The sequence below is a fragment of the Budorcas taxicolor genome, chromosome 3 (genome assembly GCF_023091745.1).
Source record: "Budorcas taxicolor isolate Tak-1 chromosome 3, Takin1.1, whole genome shotgun sequence".
In the NCBI taxonomy this organism is placed as follows: Eukaryota; Metazoa; Chordata; class Mammalia; order Artiodactyla; family Bovidae; genus Budorcas; species Budorcas taxicolor.
The window spans coordinates 106371163-106392346 of record NC_068912.1 but is presented as its reverse complement, the minus strand read 5'-3'; the positions used below and the strand labels follow the sequence as shown (position 1 = coordinate 106392346).

General features: G+C 41.1%; 1 protein-coding gene across 1 annotated transcript in view; it reads right to left on the bottom strand.

Annotated features, from left to right (window-relative positions):
- Window positions 1-214: 214 nt before the first annotated feature.
- TRIT1 (tRNA isopentenyltransferase 1) overlaps window positions 215-21184 on the bottom strand; it is a 42282-nt gene continuing 21312 nt past the window's right edge. Inside the window, exons 2-11 of the mRNA XM_052637675.1 lie at window positions 15542-15682; window positions 12489-12587; window positions 11618-11763; window positions 7799-7941; window positions 7088-7199; window positions 6603-6715; window positions 6293-6370; window positions 3626-3735; window positions 3189-3306; window positions 215-966 (exon numbers count right to left, since the gene is read on the bottom strand). Of these exons, the coding sequence (XP_052493635.1) occupies window positions 797-966; window positions 3189-3306; window positions 3626-3735; window positions 6293-6370; window positions 6603-6715; window positions 7088-7199; window positions 7799-7941; window positions 11618-11763; window positions 12489-12587; window positions 15542-15682 (1230 nt within the window). The 3' untranslated portion in view covers window positions 215-796. The remainder of the gene's footprint in view (window positions 967-3188; window positions 3307-3625; window positions 3736-6292; window positions 6371-6602; window positions 6716-7087; window positions 7200-7798; window positions 7942-11617; window positions 11764-12488; window positions 12588-15541; window positions 15683-21184) is intronic.

The window sequence follows — 21184 nt, the reverse complement described above, 5'->3', positions numbered from 1 at the left end:
CATGCCAAACAAACAAACAAAAAGACCCTTTCCAGATGTTTTCCAGGAATACAATTAAGTGCTCAATAAACATCTGCTGAATAAATAGACATATTAAGAATGTTGACTTTGAGAAAAAGTTCTCATGTTGAAAACAAAGCACATGATATAAGTTAAACATCACATATACACCTGTTTAAGCACTAGAGAGGCTCCTAAAAACTTTTTCTTTATTTAACTTTTAATAAAAATAGATTCCTAACTCAATAGGAATATACCAGTGATTATCACACAGGAGGAGCTCAACAAATGTCAAAGTCTTCAGATTTTAAGTCCCAACCACCTCAGTCTGATTCTCTGCTTCTTCACGAAATTCCTGAAACTGGTTTGGTTCACTTGGTTATCTCACTGGGGCTCATCCCTTTCCTGCCATTCACTCCCATCCAGAACTCCGGAACTGTGGCTCACAATAACTCAGTCAGCTATAAAAGTGTCTGGAAATTAGGTATTTACAGCCAGAGTCAAGGACATAAAACATTTTTTAAAGGGAAACAGTGAATTCCAGTAGTTATCACCAAGAAGATCAAATGTTAAAAAGTGCAATCTGTGCCTCTTTTAAAAATAGAACCTCTAAAGATTAAAAGAAAAAAAAACCTCCTTTCCCGAACTCATCATTACCAGACCAGACACATCAGCCACACAAGGAGCTAAGAAGACCTACTGTTTCCAGGGCAGAGAACGTGAGACTTTAAAGCCACAGCACTGAATGAAAGAACTGGACTCTTGCCACCTTCGCAAAGGTCACTGGACAAGTCCCTCAAAAGCTGGCTTTCAGCTCTTTATCATTCTGCCCAAGAGATTCCTTTTCTTTAAGCTCTTTGTCATGGTCTGGGGAAACACTCTGACTTTCTACGGTGGTGACGGCATCTGAGTCCAGCCTTCTTCTTTTCTTCAGTTGGTGCAAGTGGGACTTGGATTTCATATGTGCTAAGACAAAACAAACGAATTAGGATTTTCTACAATTAATTAATTCTGGTAGCATACAAAATTAACCATACAATTCTTGTCTCTAACAATAACAGGATCAACACATGTACTGGTATAGCTGTTTGGCATTTTTAAAAGAAGAATAAGTCATATGCCCAGCTAGCTAGCAAACTAGAGTGAGCTATAAACCACAAACCATGTCTATCTGCTGGGTGCTTTCTATCACTAACCTGCACAACAATCTTGCGGGACAGTATTATTCAGCTCATTTTATACAGGAGACCAAAGTTCATGGAGGTCTTATATCTTGTCCAAGGTCACACAGCAGGTAAGCTCTTTGGCTTAGCTATAGCTCAAAAAGAGATTCAATTTTCCAGAATAGGGCTCTAGACTCGATTTTCCCATATGAGGCTGCCTGTTATGAATACATTTCAACCCATGTGGCTCAAAAGTTAGAAATCCAAATTCTTGTCTGTATTGTAGGCCTACGGTACCCTGAGCTGTCTTCTCACTTCTTACCAGCTCGCTCAGGCTGCCCCTCCTGGTGTGACAACCCTCTGCCTGTGTCAGACAAGCCATTTGAATGGCTAACCCAGACACTCACATTCTCCAGCACACAATGCACAGAGATCACAGCGAATATTCTTCCAATGGTCCCTTTCAAGGGGTCACAGAAGCAGTAAAAAGCTACTCTTGGCTGATATCAATTTCTGACCTCTCACCCCAAAGGCAGTTCTCAGCTTGTACCTCAAAGAAGTTCCTTTTTACTAGCCTGCTCTTTTTCACGGAAATCTTATTTGGAAATACCTAAAAGGACAGAAAACGAGATTAAACTCTCTTTTACACTTACTCAAAACATCATTTTTAGGGATTCAGAAGCAAAGTAGGAAAGGAAGAGGTTAGAAGTCAAGGAAAATTTACTTGAGGGGAAAAGTCAGCTTTTGTCTCCAGCTAGAGCCTAAGGCAAAAAATGATCTCTGGACTGACTCCCCACGGCAGCAGGAGATGGGAGCAAGGACTTGACAGATGGCACTATAGAAGGCTCACACAAGCTCCACTCACAAAGGCTCACAAATGTTGCTTCTCTATGGCAATCCCTGAAGGACATTCGACAAATCGAACCACTAAGTTTCCTTTAGAAAAAACAACCAGGCACTCTCTTTCCCTTCCCCTTTCATCATTATGAACCAACGATAATCGAGGCTTCTTGTGCTGCCTGGGCAATCACAGCCATCCCCAGACTCTGACAATGCAGTTCATTTTGCCAGCGTTAACAGTTAACAGAACTCATAGTTCTATTGGTTGGTATGGGGAGAAAAATCTACTTCTGTGAGAATCCCAACCATGCAAAGCAGTCCTCTGAACGGGAGGATTCCAGTCACTGGGTAAAATACAAGTCCTACTTGTGCGTAAAAGGAGTGAGCTTTAAACAAGTTTCTGAATACCACATAAATCCAAGGCTTGGCAGCTAAGGCGCTTTTGGCCTTTGCTGGGTGACTGTAGAAATCCGAAAGAGAACCGCAATGCAGCTGACTCTGCGGCAAAGACAGACCTAGATTCTGAAACAAGGAACTAGAACCTTGGGGCAGGCCAATCCTGGGTTGTTTGGAAGCACCTTATGAAGAAGAGCACCCTTTCACCACTGTCTTTCTGAGTATCTGACAGTCTTGCTTCCACACAGTTCCCCTTAACACTTTTCATCACAGTTTATGTGACCAACAGCTTTTCAACACATTACCTTAAAAATTACTGGAGATACCACTTTTGAAGAATGTACTCAGGAGGAGTAACTGCACTTCCTGTCCCCCCTCCCCCTAGCTGTTTCTGCCCCTTTGGTCTCTTCGGTGAGTTGCCTGGCTTCCCTTCAAATCCTACTTCACCTTCACTGAGGTCTAAACATGAGAGGCCATGAAACTCCTCTAAGGGAGGATTACAAAAGTCATAGGAGCTCTGGAAAGTTAACTGCCAACCTCTCAGTATAAAATATCTACTCTAGGCAAAGCTACAGGGCATACGATCTTCCTTTGAAATTCAGAATACAGAGACAACTCTCCCGTTTGAGAAGGCCTCCATGAAATCTGAACACAGGCTATTAGAGGAATCTGGCTATCTTTTTACAAACAAGCAGACTCCAGCATTCAAGCTACCAAAGCCCTTAAATTTCATGAAGTCAGTGTGACCCGCCCTTGCAGATTTCTCTGTGTTCGACCCCAGACTCTCACCTGCCCATTCACGGTCCCCAATGATGATCCGATCACAGAGCTCACACATATGATAACTTCTCTTGTTCTCAGTTTCACTGCTTGGCATCTTTACTGGAGTGGCTGCAGGTTTGTGGCCCTGAAAGAACAAGACAGGGATGGGGAAGAAGCATTTGTTCAAAGAGATCTGGATATCATTCTCTGATATTAAGAGGAGTGGGATTTTCCCAAGATTCCTTTTTTTCATCCCAGAGAGCAGGTGGGCTGTGAACAGATTTAACAACAACCTTTCTGAATGTGAAAGCAGAAACACAGCCTCCAGGGATCTAAAAGCAGCCAGCCCTTCTGCTCTATTCCATGGAAAAGAATGCTTCATTCCCCAGCATAGCAACAAAGGTGTCAGCTACACAAAGCTCTCTGAAAATCAGACAATAGATGGGACCATGATTAATAATTACCTGGATGAAACTTTGAACAATTTCAAGCGCAGGTTCAAGAACAGACTCCTCCCACTTCGAGACATCAGATACTTCTAAGCCATATACTGGGGGGACACTGGTACCAGGTCCTAATGATGACAAAGAAAAGTTGTGAGAGGTCAGCTTCCAAGACCCAATCTACTCTGCCCCCAGGACTCCAAAATCCTCAAGGGAAAGATATGGGGCCAAAGGAATAAACATTCTGACCATGCCACTTCTTTTAATCAGTAACACAAACCAAACAACTACACACAGTCCAAGAAAGACTGAGAAGGTTGATGGGTCTGGAGCCAACATGTCTAGCTGTATGATCTAGAGTCTCAGGTGTGGGATCTTCCAGATCACTCAGGAAAACAGCACACAGTAACACCCCAGTGGCCACTGTATGGGCTGCAATAAAAAAGACAGCATGTTATAGGGGGAAATTAGCAGCTTGAAATGAACACCTGTTCTAAGGTCCATATCATCTGCTGGTGATGTCACTCTGTGGCAAGAGAGTTCACAGCTTTCTTTAGAAACAGACACTAATCTCAGGTTTGTGTATTTCCCTTCAGCAGTCTGGCACTCACAAAACTCATTAATACCATACTGATAATCACGGGCTGGCAACAGCAGAGTATCAGCCAGGGAGCTGCTGAATCTGAAAATTAGAAAAAAGCCTTGGAACTGAAGTAGTTGCGCCCTGTTTCTAAGAAACAGATCCAGAGCAGTATTCAAGAAATACCCTATGGTGAATTACTTCTGAATGGAGGTAAGACCGGAGGTAGCCAAATGTACAGCTACAGGCATTTCATCCAACTGAGCCAACCGTGTTTAGTCTCTGCTGCTGGCTTCCTCAGTCTGTGGACACACTAAATTGTCTTCCACATCTAGGTTAAGTCAGTTGCCTAAAGGCAAAGACCATCACCCCATGGACAAAAACATCAAAGTCCTCGGAATGCCAACGGCTGGCAGGTGCTGGCCTTTTGACTGTGCCAACCACAAATAAGATTCTTCATAAACTGGACTGGGCTGCACCTGCCACCACACAGAAAGGTGAGACTGGGAGGGCGCAGGCAGCATCCCCAGCACACCTGGCCGTGGCTAAGCTCTGCACCTGTTTCCAGGCCACTCTATATTTTCCTTTCCCTTCTGAGTCCTTTGTTGGGCTTCTGTGCCCTGTCTCAGCACCTTTCAACAAGTTCTCGGCTCCCAGCTGCTATTTCTGGCTCAGGTCCAAGGCCAAGCTGGGGTGGGGAAGTCCCTCTGGCTTTCTGCCAGACCATATCCCAGCAGACCAGCCCCTGGCCAATCACACGCGGTTCCTGATTTACAGGGCAGCTGTGCCTTTCACTCCAGCACCAACGCTGTGTGGGCACACACACGAATGAGGAACGAGCATACGATGCACTGTGCCATCAACCCAGAGTGACTCAGAGATGGGGGGTTACTGTGGCTTTACCAAAGGAAGAAGTTCCAAATCATTACCCCTCAAAACCCCATCTTTTGTTACAGGCTAATTGTTAGGTCTGGTAAGAAAAGAGGCTGTGTTAGAAATCTGTAGTAGTGAACTTCAGTTTCGGCTGACAAAAAGACTTCTATCTAGAAGGAGGTGCAGAGAAAGCAAGGTTAAGTAGAACTGCATGGAGAATGCTGGCAGAGAATGAGAACTGATATAGCGATCCGTCAAACACCACAGACGAAGGCGTTTCTGTTTAGAGGCACTGGGGAGGAGGGGAGGCCTCGGCTGTACTTACCTGTAACTAACTGAAAGCAGAAATTCAATGGCAAAGGTGAATAGGAGTTGATTCAAAAGCATATGTTAAAAGTGCCCAAAAGATAAAAACAAGGTTTCATTTATGCTTAACCTCCCTTAAATTAATATTTTAGCTCGTGACCACACCATTCCTGACCCAAGGCCCAATACTAATTCTATCCAGCTAAAGGTATAGCTGAAGGAAACAAGTACAGTGGGTGTACAGCTGAGTGTGGACTTTGGAGTCAGGCCTGCAGCCAGTACTCTACTGCTTATTAGCAAGGGGATTTTGAGCATGTTATTTAACTTCTCTAAGCCTCTATTTACTTATCCTCAGAAAGAAAAGGAAAATGCCCACCTTGAAATCCCAGTAATAAATGTATTACACCCAATTTAGTGCTAAGGATATAGTACAGGGTCCAGTGAATGAGAATTTCCTTCCCTTTTCCTTAAAAGCACCATTCAACTGAAGAGGTGCAGCAGCTTGAAACACCACGTATCTGAACACAAAAGTAATGCTAGGAGAATTGGTAAAGGCTTTGTCTTTTTATACTACTTATCTGGCCCCAAAACCATTTTAATTAGGAAAGCGTTCCTACAGACATCTAATTGTTCTTCAGCTATAAAATTTGAAGCTAAGATCAACCCCAAACACCAACTCTACTAAGAAAATATTGCTACCTTGCTCTTACTAGCTTGCAGATGGTACTCAGGTGTTCAAGGCATAAGGTAGATTCTTCCTCAGGAAGTAGTGTTTTCTGAGGTATCAAAAGAAAATACCCCTGGATAATCACTTATGCAACACCCCCCAGGTCAGATCCAGAAACTAAAGTTTACTTTCTGGGTGAGCTGAGAATGCCGACGTTCCATTGAAAGCAGACCCAGAGTGTAAGGAAAACAAGGAGACTTACTGCTCAAAAAACGGTTTTTAACCCATCGGTTTTGCTTCCGAGCATATCTCTTAGTCACTTGTTTCAGAGCCTCAATGCCTGAAAGACAAAGCAGGTATAAGAACCTCTAAGCACTTCTCACTCTGCCGCAAGGAAGGTCCAGCCAGCCTGGCATCGGAGAAAACTAGCTGCATCAGCACACTGGTGGATCCTTGCTCCGTGAAAATCTCCATTCTGAGCTGAAGGCCATTTGGGACTCTTTCAGCCTCAGTTCTTTCTCAGACCATACCAGCTGGACACTCCAAGGCTAGGTTAGATGGAGAATTCACACCTTTCTTTAGAAGCTGGTTTCTAATCTCTGGTGCGCATTTTCCTTCAGTGATCAGGTACTCATGAAATTCCTTGAAGCCAATTGATTGGAAGATACCATGCTGATAGTCCTGGCTGGGAACAAGAGAGCATCAGCAGATAAGCCATTGCATCTGAGCGCTAGAGGGCCCTGGAAATGAGCTGAACCATTTCATCTCACAGATGGAGAAACTGAGATCCTGAGCAGTCAGCACCTCTCTGAAATCCTTCCTCTAACCCCCCAATCAGCTCCCACGTTATTTCCATTGAAAATTAACTCCTGGGAATGTTGGTGAGATTAGAAAACTGCAACTGTAACAAGTACACCAACCCTCCTTCCCACAAGCGCGGCCAATGCCAAGGACAAAGGCTAATAAGCAAGTAGATCCAAAGCCAGTATTGTGTTTATGGTCTTTCGACCACAAGCAAGGAATGAAGAGCAGGTGAAAGTAACAGCCAAATTCTCACCTATTTTCTGCAACTTTCTTCTCATTATAGCGTTTGTGAAAATCTCTTAGTTCATCCAAGAGACCAGCAGCAAGCATGTTATCCACCCTCTTATCCAAGCGCTCATCTAGAACTTGAATCAAATTAACTCATCAACCAGCAAGCCTGCCGAAGGTGCGTACTATACATGATGAATGCATAAGCTGCCACAAAGAAGAGAATTTGTTCAAATGGAAGAAGAAGTTCAGAGTCCAAAGATTATCTAATAATTCATCATTATATTCAGTCACAAACTCTGCAATTCAATAAAAACAGCAAGAATGAGGCACATCATCTTATCATATAAGGAGAAAGCACTAGCCAGTTCAAAGAGTCAGACCTCCTTCCACAGGAGCCTTCTCTTTCTCCTTTGGATCTTCTCTGGATAGCAGCCCCTTTCCCATCCCATCTTATCTCATCCTTGGTATCATACACTAATGCCAGGAATACCTTTACCTGCTTTCCAGACTGGTACCCAGGGAAATGACACTGTGCCTTTGGTAATAATAATAAAATTAATAGTGAACACTTGCTTAGCACTTATTATGAGCCATTCATATGCCACTAAGAACATGTTTTTTCAAAACAACGTTTTATTGAGGTATAGCTGACTTACTCTAAACATTTATATACAGCAATGTATTACTATAAGTTTTATCTCAGATGGACTCTGGGATACTAAAGGACTTTTACCTGTCTGTTCCGCATGAAGCCAGAGGATGCATGGGTTAGGGAACTTCAGAGGGCCTCCAAGGGGACCACCGCCTTCCTCCGCATGTTGACGATGAAGAAATTCACTATGAGAGATCCCCATTTCCTCAAACACTTGCAGGCTCCTAAGTCATTTGAAAGAGTAGCGTAGGCAGATCCATAAAACCATTAGGAAATATTAATTCTCAAGTAAAACAGGAGAGAGGCTATTTATTATAGAATGCCTCATTGTCATTTTCACCGTTTAAGCCCCTGAACACATGAAGGTCTGGTGTTCTATGGCAATCCTATAGCTACTCAGAAAAGAGTTATAAAGAAAACTTAAAAGAAATAAAACTACCCTTCTAAACATACATAAAATTCTCTGAAATCTTTAGGTTCAGAAACAACGGGTTTCTTCTACACAAACAGAATAGGACATATTCACTTTCAAGAAAGCAGTAAAAGCTTGCTGGGACACCTTGTTATAAGCCAACAAGTCTAGTCTCGCTGGAATGCCTTTCCCACAGTGCAAAAGTATGCTGTATAACCAGCTCATCGATTTTCTTTTTAAATATGTCTAAAATTAATGAAGAATGCTTCAGACTAATTCAGTACTCTACTACACACACAAAGATCACTGAAGAAAGAATTCACATACTTAAGCCACCATCCACTCTGTTAGTATCTACTATGTTATGCAGCACTAGGTAATTTAACTCTCAAATTTATACTCTACCACTCTGGGTGATTGCAACTTACCAGCTTGAAAGTGATCTATCCCTTCCTGATCTAATTCTACTTCCTGAAACCTTAACACAAGAGTAGAAACCCCTCATCTTTCCCCATCACCAGTCTCTCAAAAGAGGACTTACAAGGGAAAAAAAGTAGTAATAGATATCCTACTTATCTGGAGGTTAGAATATACAGCCTCAAACAAAAAGAAAGATGAAAAAGGTCCTTGGATCTTCTTTTAGAGACTCTAGAACTCCTGCTCCAAACCTATTGTTCTTACTACAATATATTCTCAACTCATTACTATTTTAGAAGTAGCAAAACAAAGAGAAATGATAAGAATTGATTAATAAAAGGAACAGATAATCATACCATAAAACAATATAAAAACTCAAATCCCTGAGTTTTCCAAAAAAATTTGGAAGAATTCTATTAAAATGTTTACAATAAAATGTTTGGATACTTGAAAATACTTCATTTATCTAGAATATGCACTATTAACAGGGTGATACTGACCTCAAGGGGCAAAAAACACTTAGACATCATGATCATGAGCAGCCTTCCAAAGGGTAACCATAACCAAAATCTTCAAGGAGGGGAGGGAGGGAGTTACAACAAGAGAAAAAGTGTTCTAAAAAAGCTTCAAGGGCAGAGTAGACAGTGGAGAAGGCTTAAGAAACACTGATCTAGAACACTTATTTGAGTGGAATATTTCACAACCCCTATCAATACCAAACGTTGCTACAACATTTAAAGTGTATGAACATCCATATAGTAGATCCTCATTACAGCCTCTGCTCTGCCAGATATGGTGTCACCTCCAGCACTGCATAAAAACACACCTGAGAGGTGATCACACTGTAATGTATAGAGAAATCAGATCACTATGATATGCACTAGGAATCAACACAGTGTTCCAGATCAATAAAACTTCAAAACAAGAGAAAAAGAAATCAGATGTGTGGTCACCAGAGGCTGGGGTGGGAGAAGGGGGAACTGAATGAAGTTAGCCAAAAGATACCAGCTTCCAGCTACAGATAAACAAGCAGAAGGCACGCAATGCACCACATGGTAAATAAAACTAACACTGCTGTAAGCTATAAATGAAAGTTGAGAGGCTGGCCTAAAAGTTCTCATAACAAGAAAATTATTCTTCTCTTTTATTTTCTATCTATATAAGTACACTAAACTTATCGTGGTAATAATGTAATGATGTATGTAAAAATAATCATTACGCTGTACACTTTAAACTTATACAGTGCTGTATGTCAATTATATATCAAGAAAACTGGAAGGAAAAAAGTAGGTATAATAACTGATAAAATGAAGATGTGGTCAGAAGTGAACAGAATATGGAGCCAATGAAGATGCATATTTATGGAGGAAAAAATAAACCATCTAATACTAGTGAGGGAGGGAGAAAAACACACCAACACATGAGGTTTCAATTTCAAAATAACCTGAGAAAACATGGTTAATGAACTAAGATCATCTCTCTCTCCCCTTCAAGAAAGCCTCCAAGTGTTAGGTAAGGTGAGCTGATCAATAAGACAATTTATAAAACTTACCTCCAAAATAAATAAATAAATAAAGTTATGGAAAAAAATAAAATTAAAACCTGCCTCCCAATGGGCAGTGTGCTGGGGCAGAACTCAGCCACTGCTGCGTGCCAGAAAAAATTTATATGAAAACTGTTATACAAGCAAAGGAAGAAAACAAAGCAAGAGTACACAGGCCTTAGGGAACAACTACCTTGTATTGCGAATTTTAAATGTAACAACAAAGTAGGGTGCAACTATTCGTTGAGGGAATTGGACTAAGGCAATAATTAGGGCCTCCTAAAAAAGCAAGAGAGTTCCAGAAAAACATCTATTTCTGCTTTATTGACTATGCCAAAGCCTTTGACTGTGTGGATCACAATCAACTGTGGAAAATTCTTCAAGAGATGGGAAACCAGACCACCTGACCTGCCTCTTGAGAAATCTGTATGCAGGTCAGGAAGCAACAGTTAAGAACTGGACATGGAACAACAGACTGGTTCCAAATAGGAAAAGGAGTACATCAAGGCTGTATATTGTCACCCTGCTTATTTAACTTATATGCAGAGTACATCATGAGAAACACCAGGCTGGAAGAAACACAAGCTGGAATCAAGATTGCCGGGAGAAATATCAATAACCTCAGATATGCAGATGACACTACCCTTATGGCAGAAAGTGAAGAGGAACTAAAAAGCCTCTTGATAAAAGTGAAAACGGAGAGTGAAAAAGTTGGCTTAAAGCTCAACATTCAGAAAACTAAGATCATGGCATCTGGTCCCATCACTTCATGGCAAATAGATGGGGAAGCAGTGGAAACTTTATATTTTGGGGCTCCAAAATCACTGCAGATGGTGACTGCAGCCATGAAATTAAAAGACACTTACTCCTTGGAAGAAAAGTTATGACCAACCAAAATAGTATATTTAAAAGCAGAGACATTACTTTGCTGACTAAGGTCCGTCTAGTCAAGGCTATGGTTTTTCCTGTGGTCATGGATGGATGTGAGAGTTGGACTGTGAAGAAGGCTGAGCACCGAAGAATTGATGCTTTTGAACTGTGGTGTTGGAGAAGACTCTTGAGAGTCCCTTGGACTGCAAGGAGATCCGACCAGTCCATTCTGAAAGAGATCAACCCTGGGAGTTCTTTGGAAGGAATGATGGTAAAGCTGAAACTCCAGTACTTAGGCCACCTCATGCGAAGAGCTGACTCATTGGAAAAGACTCTGATGCTGGGAGGGATTGGGGGCAGGAGGAGAAGGGGACGACAGAGGATGAGATGGCTGTATGGCATCACTGACTCGATGGACGCGAGTCTGAGTGAACTCCGGGAGTTGGTGATGGACAGGGAGGCCTGGCGTGGCATGGGGTCGCAAAGAGTCGGACATGACTGAGCGACCGAACTGAACTGAACTGAACCTGCTGCGCTAGAACACATCAATCTCCACTAAATGCTATTACCAAACCTGTCTTGCCACCCAGGCACCCTGAAGAACTGACTGCTCTCTACCTCTCAAAGGGCTTTGGGTCAGTGGCTCCAGCTTTCTTACCTGGCCACTTTGCGCTTGTCATGTGGGTGCAGCTTGGCAGCCATTTCCGGGTCAACCTGGCTTAGGCGTTTGTGGAGAACATGGCCATCCTCCTTTTCAAGCTCGCCTTTTCGGTCGATCACTTTTTCAGTGCCCATCTCCTGCGGCTATCAAATGAAGGTTTAGAGGTAAATTTAATTAAACAATTCAACAAACACTGATACACTGTATGTGCCAGGCACTTTGGTTAAGTGTTAGGAACACAACTGAGATCAATCAGAAGGTCTTGCCATATAGTGAGAGATCATAAACAGAAAATTCCAACACACCACGGTAGTGCTATGAGGCCACAGCAAATAAAGAGAAAGAGGATCTACTGTCTAGGGAAGTACTGAGGTACACTGCTTCCTTGTCAGAAGTACGAGCTACCCTGACTAATACATCTATATTAACACATCTAGGAGTCTAGCTTCTCAGTAAGTGTGATCCAATAATGGACCAGAATTTCCAGCACATTATACTGAATAGTTTGCAAATCCCACCCTATGCAATAGCACCTCTGTAGAAAACGCTGATGTCAGGTATCTCCCTGACATACAGATTGTTACAGCCGGGAAATGCTGAATCAGACTAACGTCCTGTTAACTTACATGGCGATGCTAACTAATCCACAGAGAAGAATCTTTCCAACATACAGCCCCTGCCCTTAGGCCAGCCTAGAGGAGCACACTTCACATATGGAAATGGCACTTGCTTCAGAATATTAGGTAGGAAAATTAGTACAGTTGCTGAGTATAAAAAATAGGCAAGAGTCAACTTTCCTCCCACTAAAATCAGCTGGCAAGAGAGAAGAACCCATTTCCTCATTGAACTACAAGGGAACTAAACATACCTTAGCATTGACGAGAACTTTCCAGAGCAGAGATTCGATGTAATAATTGGTTCCTCCCACGACAATAGGAATTTTATCTCGGGCAAATATATCTTCAATGTGAACGTTAAGAAAGACATCAAAATATTTAATATCAAGAAGAAAATGCTGACTCACGTGGAAGTAGGGGATTAGTAAGAAACCACATTCATCATATTTTTGATACTAGTCTTCAGTGTTTCTCATGAGTTCTCAGAATCATTTCCTATCAGTTCTGGAGGGACTTGCATAATCCAGAGACAGATGCATGATGGTAATTCCTTCCAGTTCTAGAACTTTCTAAGCCTTGCTGCTCAAATTCAAAGCTTGCTTAGTATTCCAAATCAGCTTAACAAGCACAAGCCTAAAGAACTCTCACAGCACCAAGTGCCAGCTGCTCAGGAAGCCATGAAAATGACATCCATTATGTGGTTTTGCCTTCTAAGGCAAATTATGAGCTGGTTTCTCTAAGCTGTGGTTCTTAGACTCGGTCAGTCTCCACCATTCTGGGCTAGTAGTATATATTTCACGCTTGAAACTCTACCAGATGACCTGGGAAGCACAGATGTAAAGACAAGCAGATTTCAATTACCAGCTCCAACACTCGGCAAGTCATTCAAGCTGTCTATGCTTCAGCTTTCTCACCTATAAAATTCTCCTGAGTTCTTATGAGCATTACATGTGGCAATGCAAATAAAACCCCTAAGACAATGCCTGAAATACTTTTTTCTACTGAGTAAGCACTCAATTTACTTTAGTCATTATTGTTCTCATACCCCTGCTACTTGGAATTCTTCTCTTTACAATCTCTGTTAAACAGATAATATCTACTTTAAGAGGAACTGTGCTTCTGAGGGTAACTGATAAAGAGACTTTCAACCCAGATAAAGACTCATTTATACACTTCTTCCCCTTGCCAGCCCCTCTGTAGGCACAGAGATAGATGACCTCTTTTCTATCAGAAACCCTCTACAAGAGGTTGGGGTAGGGTGGGCAGAAAGATGTTACCAGTCAAAGATTATAAGAAATATGTCCTTTTTTAAAAAAGAGAAACAAATTGTATGCCCCCCTTTAATTAAGTGTAAGATTCTTCCTCCATAATGCATGGAACTACAACTTCATCACTTTCACTGTGATATAGTACTTAAATGAACAAGGCACATTTTATATATTCTTCTCTAAGTAGGAACTTGGGTATTTATATGTTTTTGCTGTTAAGAGCAATAATGTTGTTAAAATGAGATCTATCACTTATCTCCTGGTATACTTGTGGCAAGGTTTCTTTAGGATAGAAACCTAGGAACTGAAGTAGTTGAAATACACTCTTACCAGTGGCTGCTGCTGCTAAGTCACTTCAGTTGTGTCTGACTCTGTGCGACCCCATAGACGGCAGCCCACCAGGCTCCCCCGTCCCTGGGACTCTCCAGGCAAGAACACTGGAGTGGGTTGCCATTTCCTTCTCCAATGCATGAAAGTGAAAAGTGAAAGGGAAGTCGCTCGGTCGTGTCTGACTCTTTGCAACCCCGTGGACTGCAGCCTATCAGGCTCCTCCATCCATGGGATTTTCCAGGCAAGAGTACTGGAGTGGGGTGCCATCGCCTTCTCCAATGGCTAGTGTTAAGTCACCCAGTCACATCCGACTCTTTGTGACCCAGGGACTATAGCCCTCCAGGTTCCTCTCTTCATGGAATTCTCTAGGCAAGAATACTGAAGTGGGTTGCCATTTCCTTCTCCAGGGGGATCGTCCCAACCCAGGGATTGATCCTGGGTCTCCTGCATTGCAAGTAGATTCTTTACTGTCTGAGCTACCAGGGAAGCCAGTATTCTTGTAATACAAGAATATATCCAAATCTAGCTATTTTCCTTAAAAAAAAAAAAAAAAAAAGACTATTATTGGCATAGATGGTAGTGACAGCTGCTCAGTGTGAATATACTTAAGACCACTGAACTGTACACTTATAAATGGTAAATTTTATGTACATTTTAACACAATAAAAAAGAAAAAATTGAATTAAAAAAAATTTTTTTTTAAAGACTGTATCTACAAAGTCCTTCCCTACTCTAATCTCACATAACTACTCAATTACATGTTATCTCATTTGTTTTAAAGTTTCACTGAAAAAATAAAGGACATTTATTTAACTCTGAAATCCATCTGGAACTTATGTCACATATAATAAGGACCTGATTTCACTTAAAAAAAAAAATTAACTGCCCCAGGAAAAATTATTCTCTACTGCATTATTTCTTCATTGTTTTGAAATGCCACCTTGATCATAAAATACATACATACATTCATACATACATACATACATACATACATACAACTTCAAGTTGTATCTGGCTTTACTTATCTGTGCTATAAATTTGTCTAGTATTATATAATTTTCATGCTATGACAATTATTATGACTTTTCCATATGTTTTAATATACAGTAGTCCATAGAGTAAAGGCAGTTTGGACATTAAAATGTAAGGGCAGTCCTCTCACGTTATTCTTTTTTCCAAAATTTCTTTGGTGTTACCCAGAATTATTTTTTCCTACTATAATCCCATTATATTTCTAAATTAATTTCTTATCCCTATTTAAAGGATGGGAAACAAGCTCAGTGGCTAAATGCTTTACCCAATGAAATGACATGTATATAGTCAAAAGAAGCAATTCTAAAAATAGGACACAGATTTTCTGGTTCCTAAGTCAGTGTTCTCTCCACTAAAACAGCACTTTCCAAATTTTAATACGCCTAGGAATCACTTGGGACTCTAGTTAAATGCAGAGTCTGATTCAGTAGGTCTAGAATGAGGCCCAAATCCAGCACTTCTATAAGGTCCTAAGTGATGCTGACCCCGCAGTCTGAGGACAAGATTCAGCAGCAAGGACACTGTATTTTTCTATCCAAAGAGTTTTGATGGGGATGCTACTGCTGTCTTGGGTATCTCTGCTCAGGAGAAACTGTTAGCACAAAGAAAAGTTCTTTCTTGGCTTGGGCTGCCATGCAGCCACCAAGCCTAGCTGCTGTCTCCCCGTAGGATATCAGAGCAGTTGCTTTGTTCCTGAAGTCCACCACTGTGTAATTCGTCACGAGAGGATCCACAAAGCTGATCATGTGGTGCTGGCACAGCCTCTGCTCTTGGGCAGAAACCTTATTCGTGATGATGTCGAGACCTTCATAAACCTAGGGGAAAGAAAATTAGTGTGAAAGTCATGTATTCCATAAGATGCACACCTCATGGGCAGAAATAATGATCTACTGCTCGCTGCAGCCAAACATTTGACTGACCCAAATCACCAGAGGAAATGTGTTCTAAACAGAGCACAGCCAGATCCACATAATCCAAGACAAAAGACGCAGAAGAAATCAGAACACTTTTTTTAAAAAAATAAAATAGTGGTTACTAACTCAGACTTAAAGATAAAAAGTACATGTAAATCGGTGCCCAAATAAGAACTAACTCTGCAAGATTTACTGGAGGTTCTTTGGCCTGAACTTCAAGCCTTTAAAAGAGGGCAGGTTGCTTTATTTACTCTGTTTATCACAAGTCTTCAGAAAGGTAACATGTTGTGTTGCACATAGTCCTACTTCAAATGCTTAGATATTTTTTGGATTTAAATGGCTCTGAAAGATTTTCAGAATGTGTGTAAGATTGGCTCCATTTGTGGAGAAGTGGTCTATCTACAAAGATATATATAAAACACACATATACACACTTTGAAGTCAAAACCCCTAATACTGTTGAACTCTTAGCAGAAACACTGTGCCAAATTACTGCTTCAGGAGGTCAGCAAATACAGTCTAAATACTCAGAGGCAATATCCTGTCTGTAAGCTCTTGATCTGCCAATTCAACTAAAAAGTTCAAGTGTACTTTTTCTAAACGCAAGGTCTCAGATGGAGAACAGATCTGAAAATACTAGTTTGAAAATAGGGATGAATGCTTTAGATTAAATGTTCTCTCTGTAATCACTGATTCTACAGGGAGCACTGAATGAACAAATAATAAGTTCCATAGAGCCCACAAAGATGTTAAGAACGTTTTTTATCTCACATTTCCCTTTACTTAGATGGGTGTCAAGTAAGTACAACAATAAAGTATAATGGTAAGGAGGGAGGACCGTGGCGCCAGGCTGCCTCAGATCAATTCCTAACTCTGCCACTTACTAGTTATTTGTACTTGGAGTAGTCAGTTTACAAATCTCTGTGCCCTAATGCTTCAGCAGTAAAATGAGGATAATAATATCTATCTTATACGGTTGTTGTATAAATTAAATGAGTTAATACCTACTTAGTTTTCGTCTGTGCTTAGTTGCTCAGTTGTGTCTGACCCTTTGCAAGGCTATGGACTGTAGCCCGCCAGGCTCCTCTGTCCATGGGGATTCTTGAGGCAAAAATACTGGAGTGGGTTGCCATGCCCTCTTCCAGGGGATCATCCCAACCCAGGGATCAAACCCAGGTCTCCCGCATTGCAGGTGGACTCTTTACCATCTGAGCCACCAGGGAAGCCGAAGAATCCTGGAGTGGGTAGCCTATCCCTTCTCCAAGGGAACTTCCCGACCCAGGAATCAAAGTGGGGTCTCCTGCATTGCAGGTGGATTCTTTACCCACTGAAAATTCCATAGAAGGGTCATTATATTACTACCATCTATATACTACTGCAACAACAGAAGGAGAATGGACAGGAACTTCAGTGTCACTATCACTCTGAAGCCTCTGTGCTCTTAGCTACTGAGGTTACTTAACAAACAAGGATATAAACTATCTTCAAACAAAAAGAAAATGATTAATCAGTAAAACAGCACAAGAAAACATATAAACAGAGCCGTAGAGAAAGTACTGCTGCTAAGTCGCTTCAGTCGTGTCCGACTCTGTGCGACCCCATAGATGGCAGCCCACCAGGGTCCCCCGTCCCTGGGATTCTCCAGGCAAGAACACTGGAGTGGGTTGCCATTGCCTTCTCCAAGAGAAAGTACTAGCTCTGCCTTTAACCCATTTATCTGTGCCTGACAACAGAACTACATTCTGACACCTGAACACTGATGGATCTTAAATTGTAGGGAGCTCTTTTCTTTGTATCTTGAACAAGACTTCCTTCAAAAGTTATAAAGTGCAGTAGCATATACTGGGATCTGCTGTGCAAGGTAAGAAAACTATAGGAGGGAAAAAGAATGAATAATTGTGTGTTCCTCTCCTTTTCCACAGCCTTTAGTTGGCTCTGCTGTAGTTTAGATTTCAAATGGCCCAGTGTTAAAGAATTTATACAACTTGATTTTGCCAGTAGAGGACTTCTGACCTATAAGCAGATTCTCACTTTTAACACTGAGATTAACATTAGGAAATGCACAGCTGCTAATCACCAGCCCTTACATCCAAAAAAGCCAAAATGTAAACACAGTCTCTACCAGCACATTCTATCAGATATGTAGATAAATTTGTAGATAGATACATTTTCATCCTATATTTTGCTTTTATGTATATTTTCCGGAGCCCCTTCAAATAGCCAATTTTAACAAACACATAAATATAAATCGATCCCAGAATTAAACTCACCTTATTTGCTGAAGGCAGTAGCCACCTATTGTACTATTTATGGTATATACACAAAAGCCAACAAATATCAAGAAGAATGGTTTTAAATAACCAGAGTTAACAAACTAAAAACTGTAACTGAATCTTGGTTAGCAATGTAAATTGTCATCTTTGAGCAACTTGTTAGTAATCCTTTGTCTCCTGTACCAGCAGATTAAAAGAAACTGAGCATAAAGATATGGGTGATACAAACAAGGTATCTGAAAAAAGAATTATTGTTAACTTTTAGGTATAATATGCTTTTATAGTATTAAATATAGAATTTTTATTATTTTTTTGCTGAATAATACAGTGTTTCTACATAGCAGTATGTACTATACTGAGGTATACATTATATTAGAGTACTGCAAATGAAAGCATATGTCTTTAAAAAAAAGAGAGAAATTGAAGCTGCGTAGATAAAGGATTAGTGGTTGCCAGAGGCAGGGGTATGGGGTGGGCAAAATGGGTGAAGACAGTCAAAATATACAAACTTCCAGTTATAAAATAAGTAAGTCATGAGGATGTAATGTATAACATAGTTAATAATAACTACTGCTGCATATTAACAACTTGCTAAGAGTAAATTTTGGCTTCCCTGGTGGCTCAGATGGTAAAGAATCTGCCTGCCAATGCAGGAGACCCAGGGTAGATCCCTGGGTCAGAAAGATCCTCTGGAGAAGGAAATGGAAACCCACTCCAATATTCTTTCCTGGAGAATTCCATAGACAGAGGAGCCTGGAGGCTACAGTCCATGGGGTCACAAAGAGTTGGACATGACTGAGTGACTGACACACACACACACACACAACAGTAAATTTTAAAGGTTCATCCCAAGAAAAATAATCTAACTATGAATGGTCACAGATGTTAACTACATTTGTCATGATGATCATTTCACAATATACACAAACATCAAATCATTATATTATTTATCTGAAACTAATATATATGTTGTATGAGAATATACCAGTTCAGTCGCTCAGTCGTGTCCGACTCTGCAACCCCATGAACTGCAGCATGGCAGGCCTCCCTGTCCATTACCAACTCCCGAAGTTTACTCAGACTCATGTCCATTGACTCAGTGATGCCATCCAACCATCTCATCCTCTGTCATCCCCTTTTCCTCCCACCTTTAATCTTTCCCAGCATCAGGGTCTTTTCAAATGAGCCAGTTCTTCACATCAGGTGGCCAAAGTATTGGAGTCTCAGCTTCAACATCAGTCCTTCCAATGAATATTCAGGACTGACTTCCTTTAGACTGGTTGTATCTCTTTGTATGAGAATATAAATGCTTCAATAGAAGAATATTAGAAGTGATTCAAGGTAATGTTTAGGGCTTCCCTGGTGGCTCAGCAGTAAAGAATTTGCCTGAAATACAGGAGATGTGGGTTTGATCCCTGAGTCGGGAAGATCCCCCGGAGAAAGGAATGGCAACCCATTAGTGTTCCTGCCTGGGGAATCCCATGGACAGAGGAGCATAGCGTGTTACAGTCCATGGGGTTGCAAAAGAGTCAGACACAACTCAGCGCTAAACAACAGCAAAGTTATGTCTATAATGATGTTGCTTCACTCTTTTCCATTCTAATATGACTTTTGGCAGTTTCTGATATGCTGTTAAAGTTGTGTTTACAAATGACTATGCAGCTTGTGATCACAGTAACTGTGTATTGCAAAATTTTACTCATGAATAAAACTGTTAACAAGCAAGAAGTAGATGAAAAGCATAGGTAAAACGTATCTATTTCTGCACTGTACAAGAGCAAGAATGATGCTGAGAACATATTTGTTAATTAGACACAAGAGACGGATCACTGAGTCAAATACATGGCTATGACCCAAGTAAAATTCACAAACATTATTTATATTAATAATATTGTTTTATGCTTTGTCTTTCACAGAGAAAAAGAAAGTTTGTATATTATAAATCAACTATACTACTTCAATTTTTAAATTAATTAATTAAAGTTTATGATGACTGGTGTCTGAGTTCCAATAATAGGGGATAAAGAGATTATCACTGGAACAAGACTGGCCAAGCTTTCACAATTATTGAGCACAGGTGACAGATACACGGGAGTTCAACTACTACTTGCTCTCCTTTTTTATATCAGGAAATTTCCATAACAAAAAGACTTTAAAAAACCTGGATGCACTTTATTAGGATGGTTATTATTTTTTTTTAAAAAGGTGGTGAAGATGTAAAGAAATTAGAATCCCTGTACAATGCTGGCGGAACTATAAACTGATGCAGCTATGGAAAACAGTAAGGCAGCTCCTCAAACAGTGAAAAGTAGAAAAATCATAAAAAAGTGAAAGCGACAGCCGCTCAGTCGTGTCCTACTCTTTGCGACCCCATGGGTGGCAGCCCACCAGGCTCTTCTTCCAGGAACTCTCCAGGCAAGAATACTGGAGTAGGTAGCCATTCCTTTCTCTAGGGGATCTTCCCCACCCAGGGATCGAACTTGGGTCTCCTGCACTGCAAGGGGATTCTTTACTGTCTGAGCCACCAGGGAAATACCTGATTCAGCAATTTCACTTTTAGGTATGTACTCAACAGAACTGAAAGCAGGGAGTTGAACAGATATAATGTTTACAGCAGCATTTTTCACAACAGCCAAAAGGTGAAAGAAACCCAAGTGTCCATCACAGATAAATGGATAAACAAGATATGTCCTATATTTACACGAGAAGACTGCTGCTGCTGCTAAGTAGCTTCAGTCGTGTCTGACTCTATGCAACCCCACCAGGCTCCCCCATCCCTGGGACTCTCCAGGCAAGAACACAGGAGTGGGTTGCCATTTCCTTCTCCAATGCGTGAAGGTGAAAAGTGAAAGTGAAGTCACTCAGGACTGCAGCCTACCAGGCTCCTCCGTCCATGGGATTTTCCAGGCAAGAGTAGTGAAGTGGGGTGCCACTGCCTTCTCCGACAAGGGAAGATTAATCAGCCTTAAAAAAAAGGAAACTCTGACACTTGTTATAACATGTGTGCGAAGTCACTTCAGTCATATCCGACTCTTCATAACCTTAAGAACTGTAGCCTGCCAGGCTCCTCTGTCCATGAGATTCTCCAGGCAAGAACACTAAAGTGGGTTGCCATGCCCTCCTCCAGGAG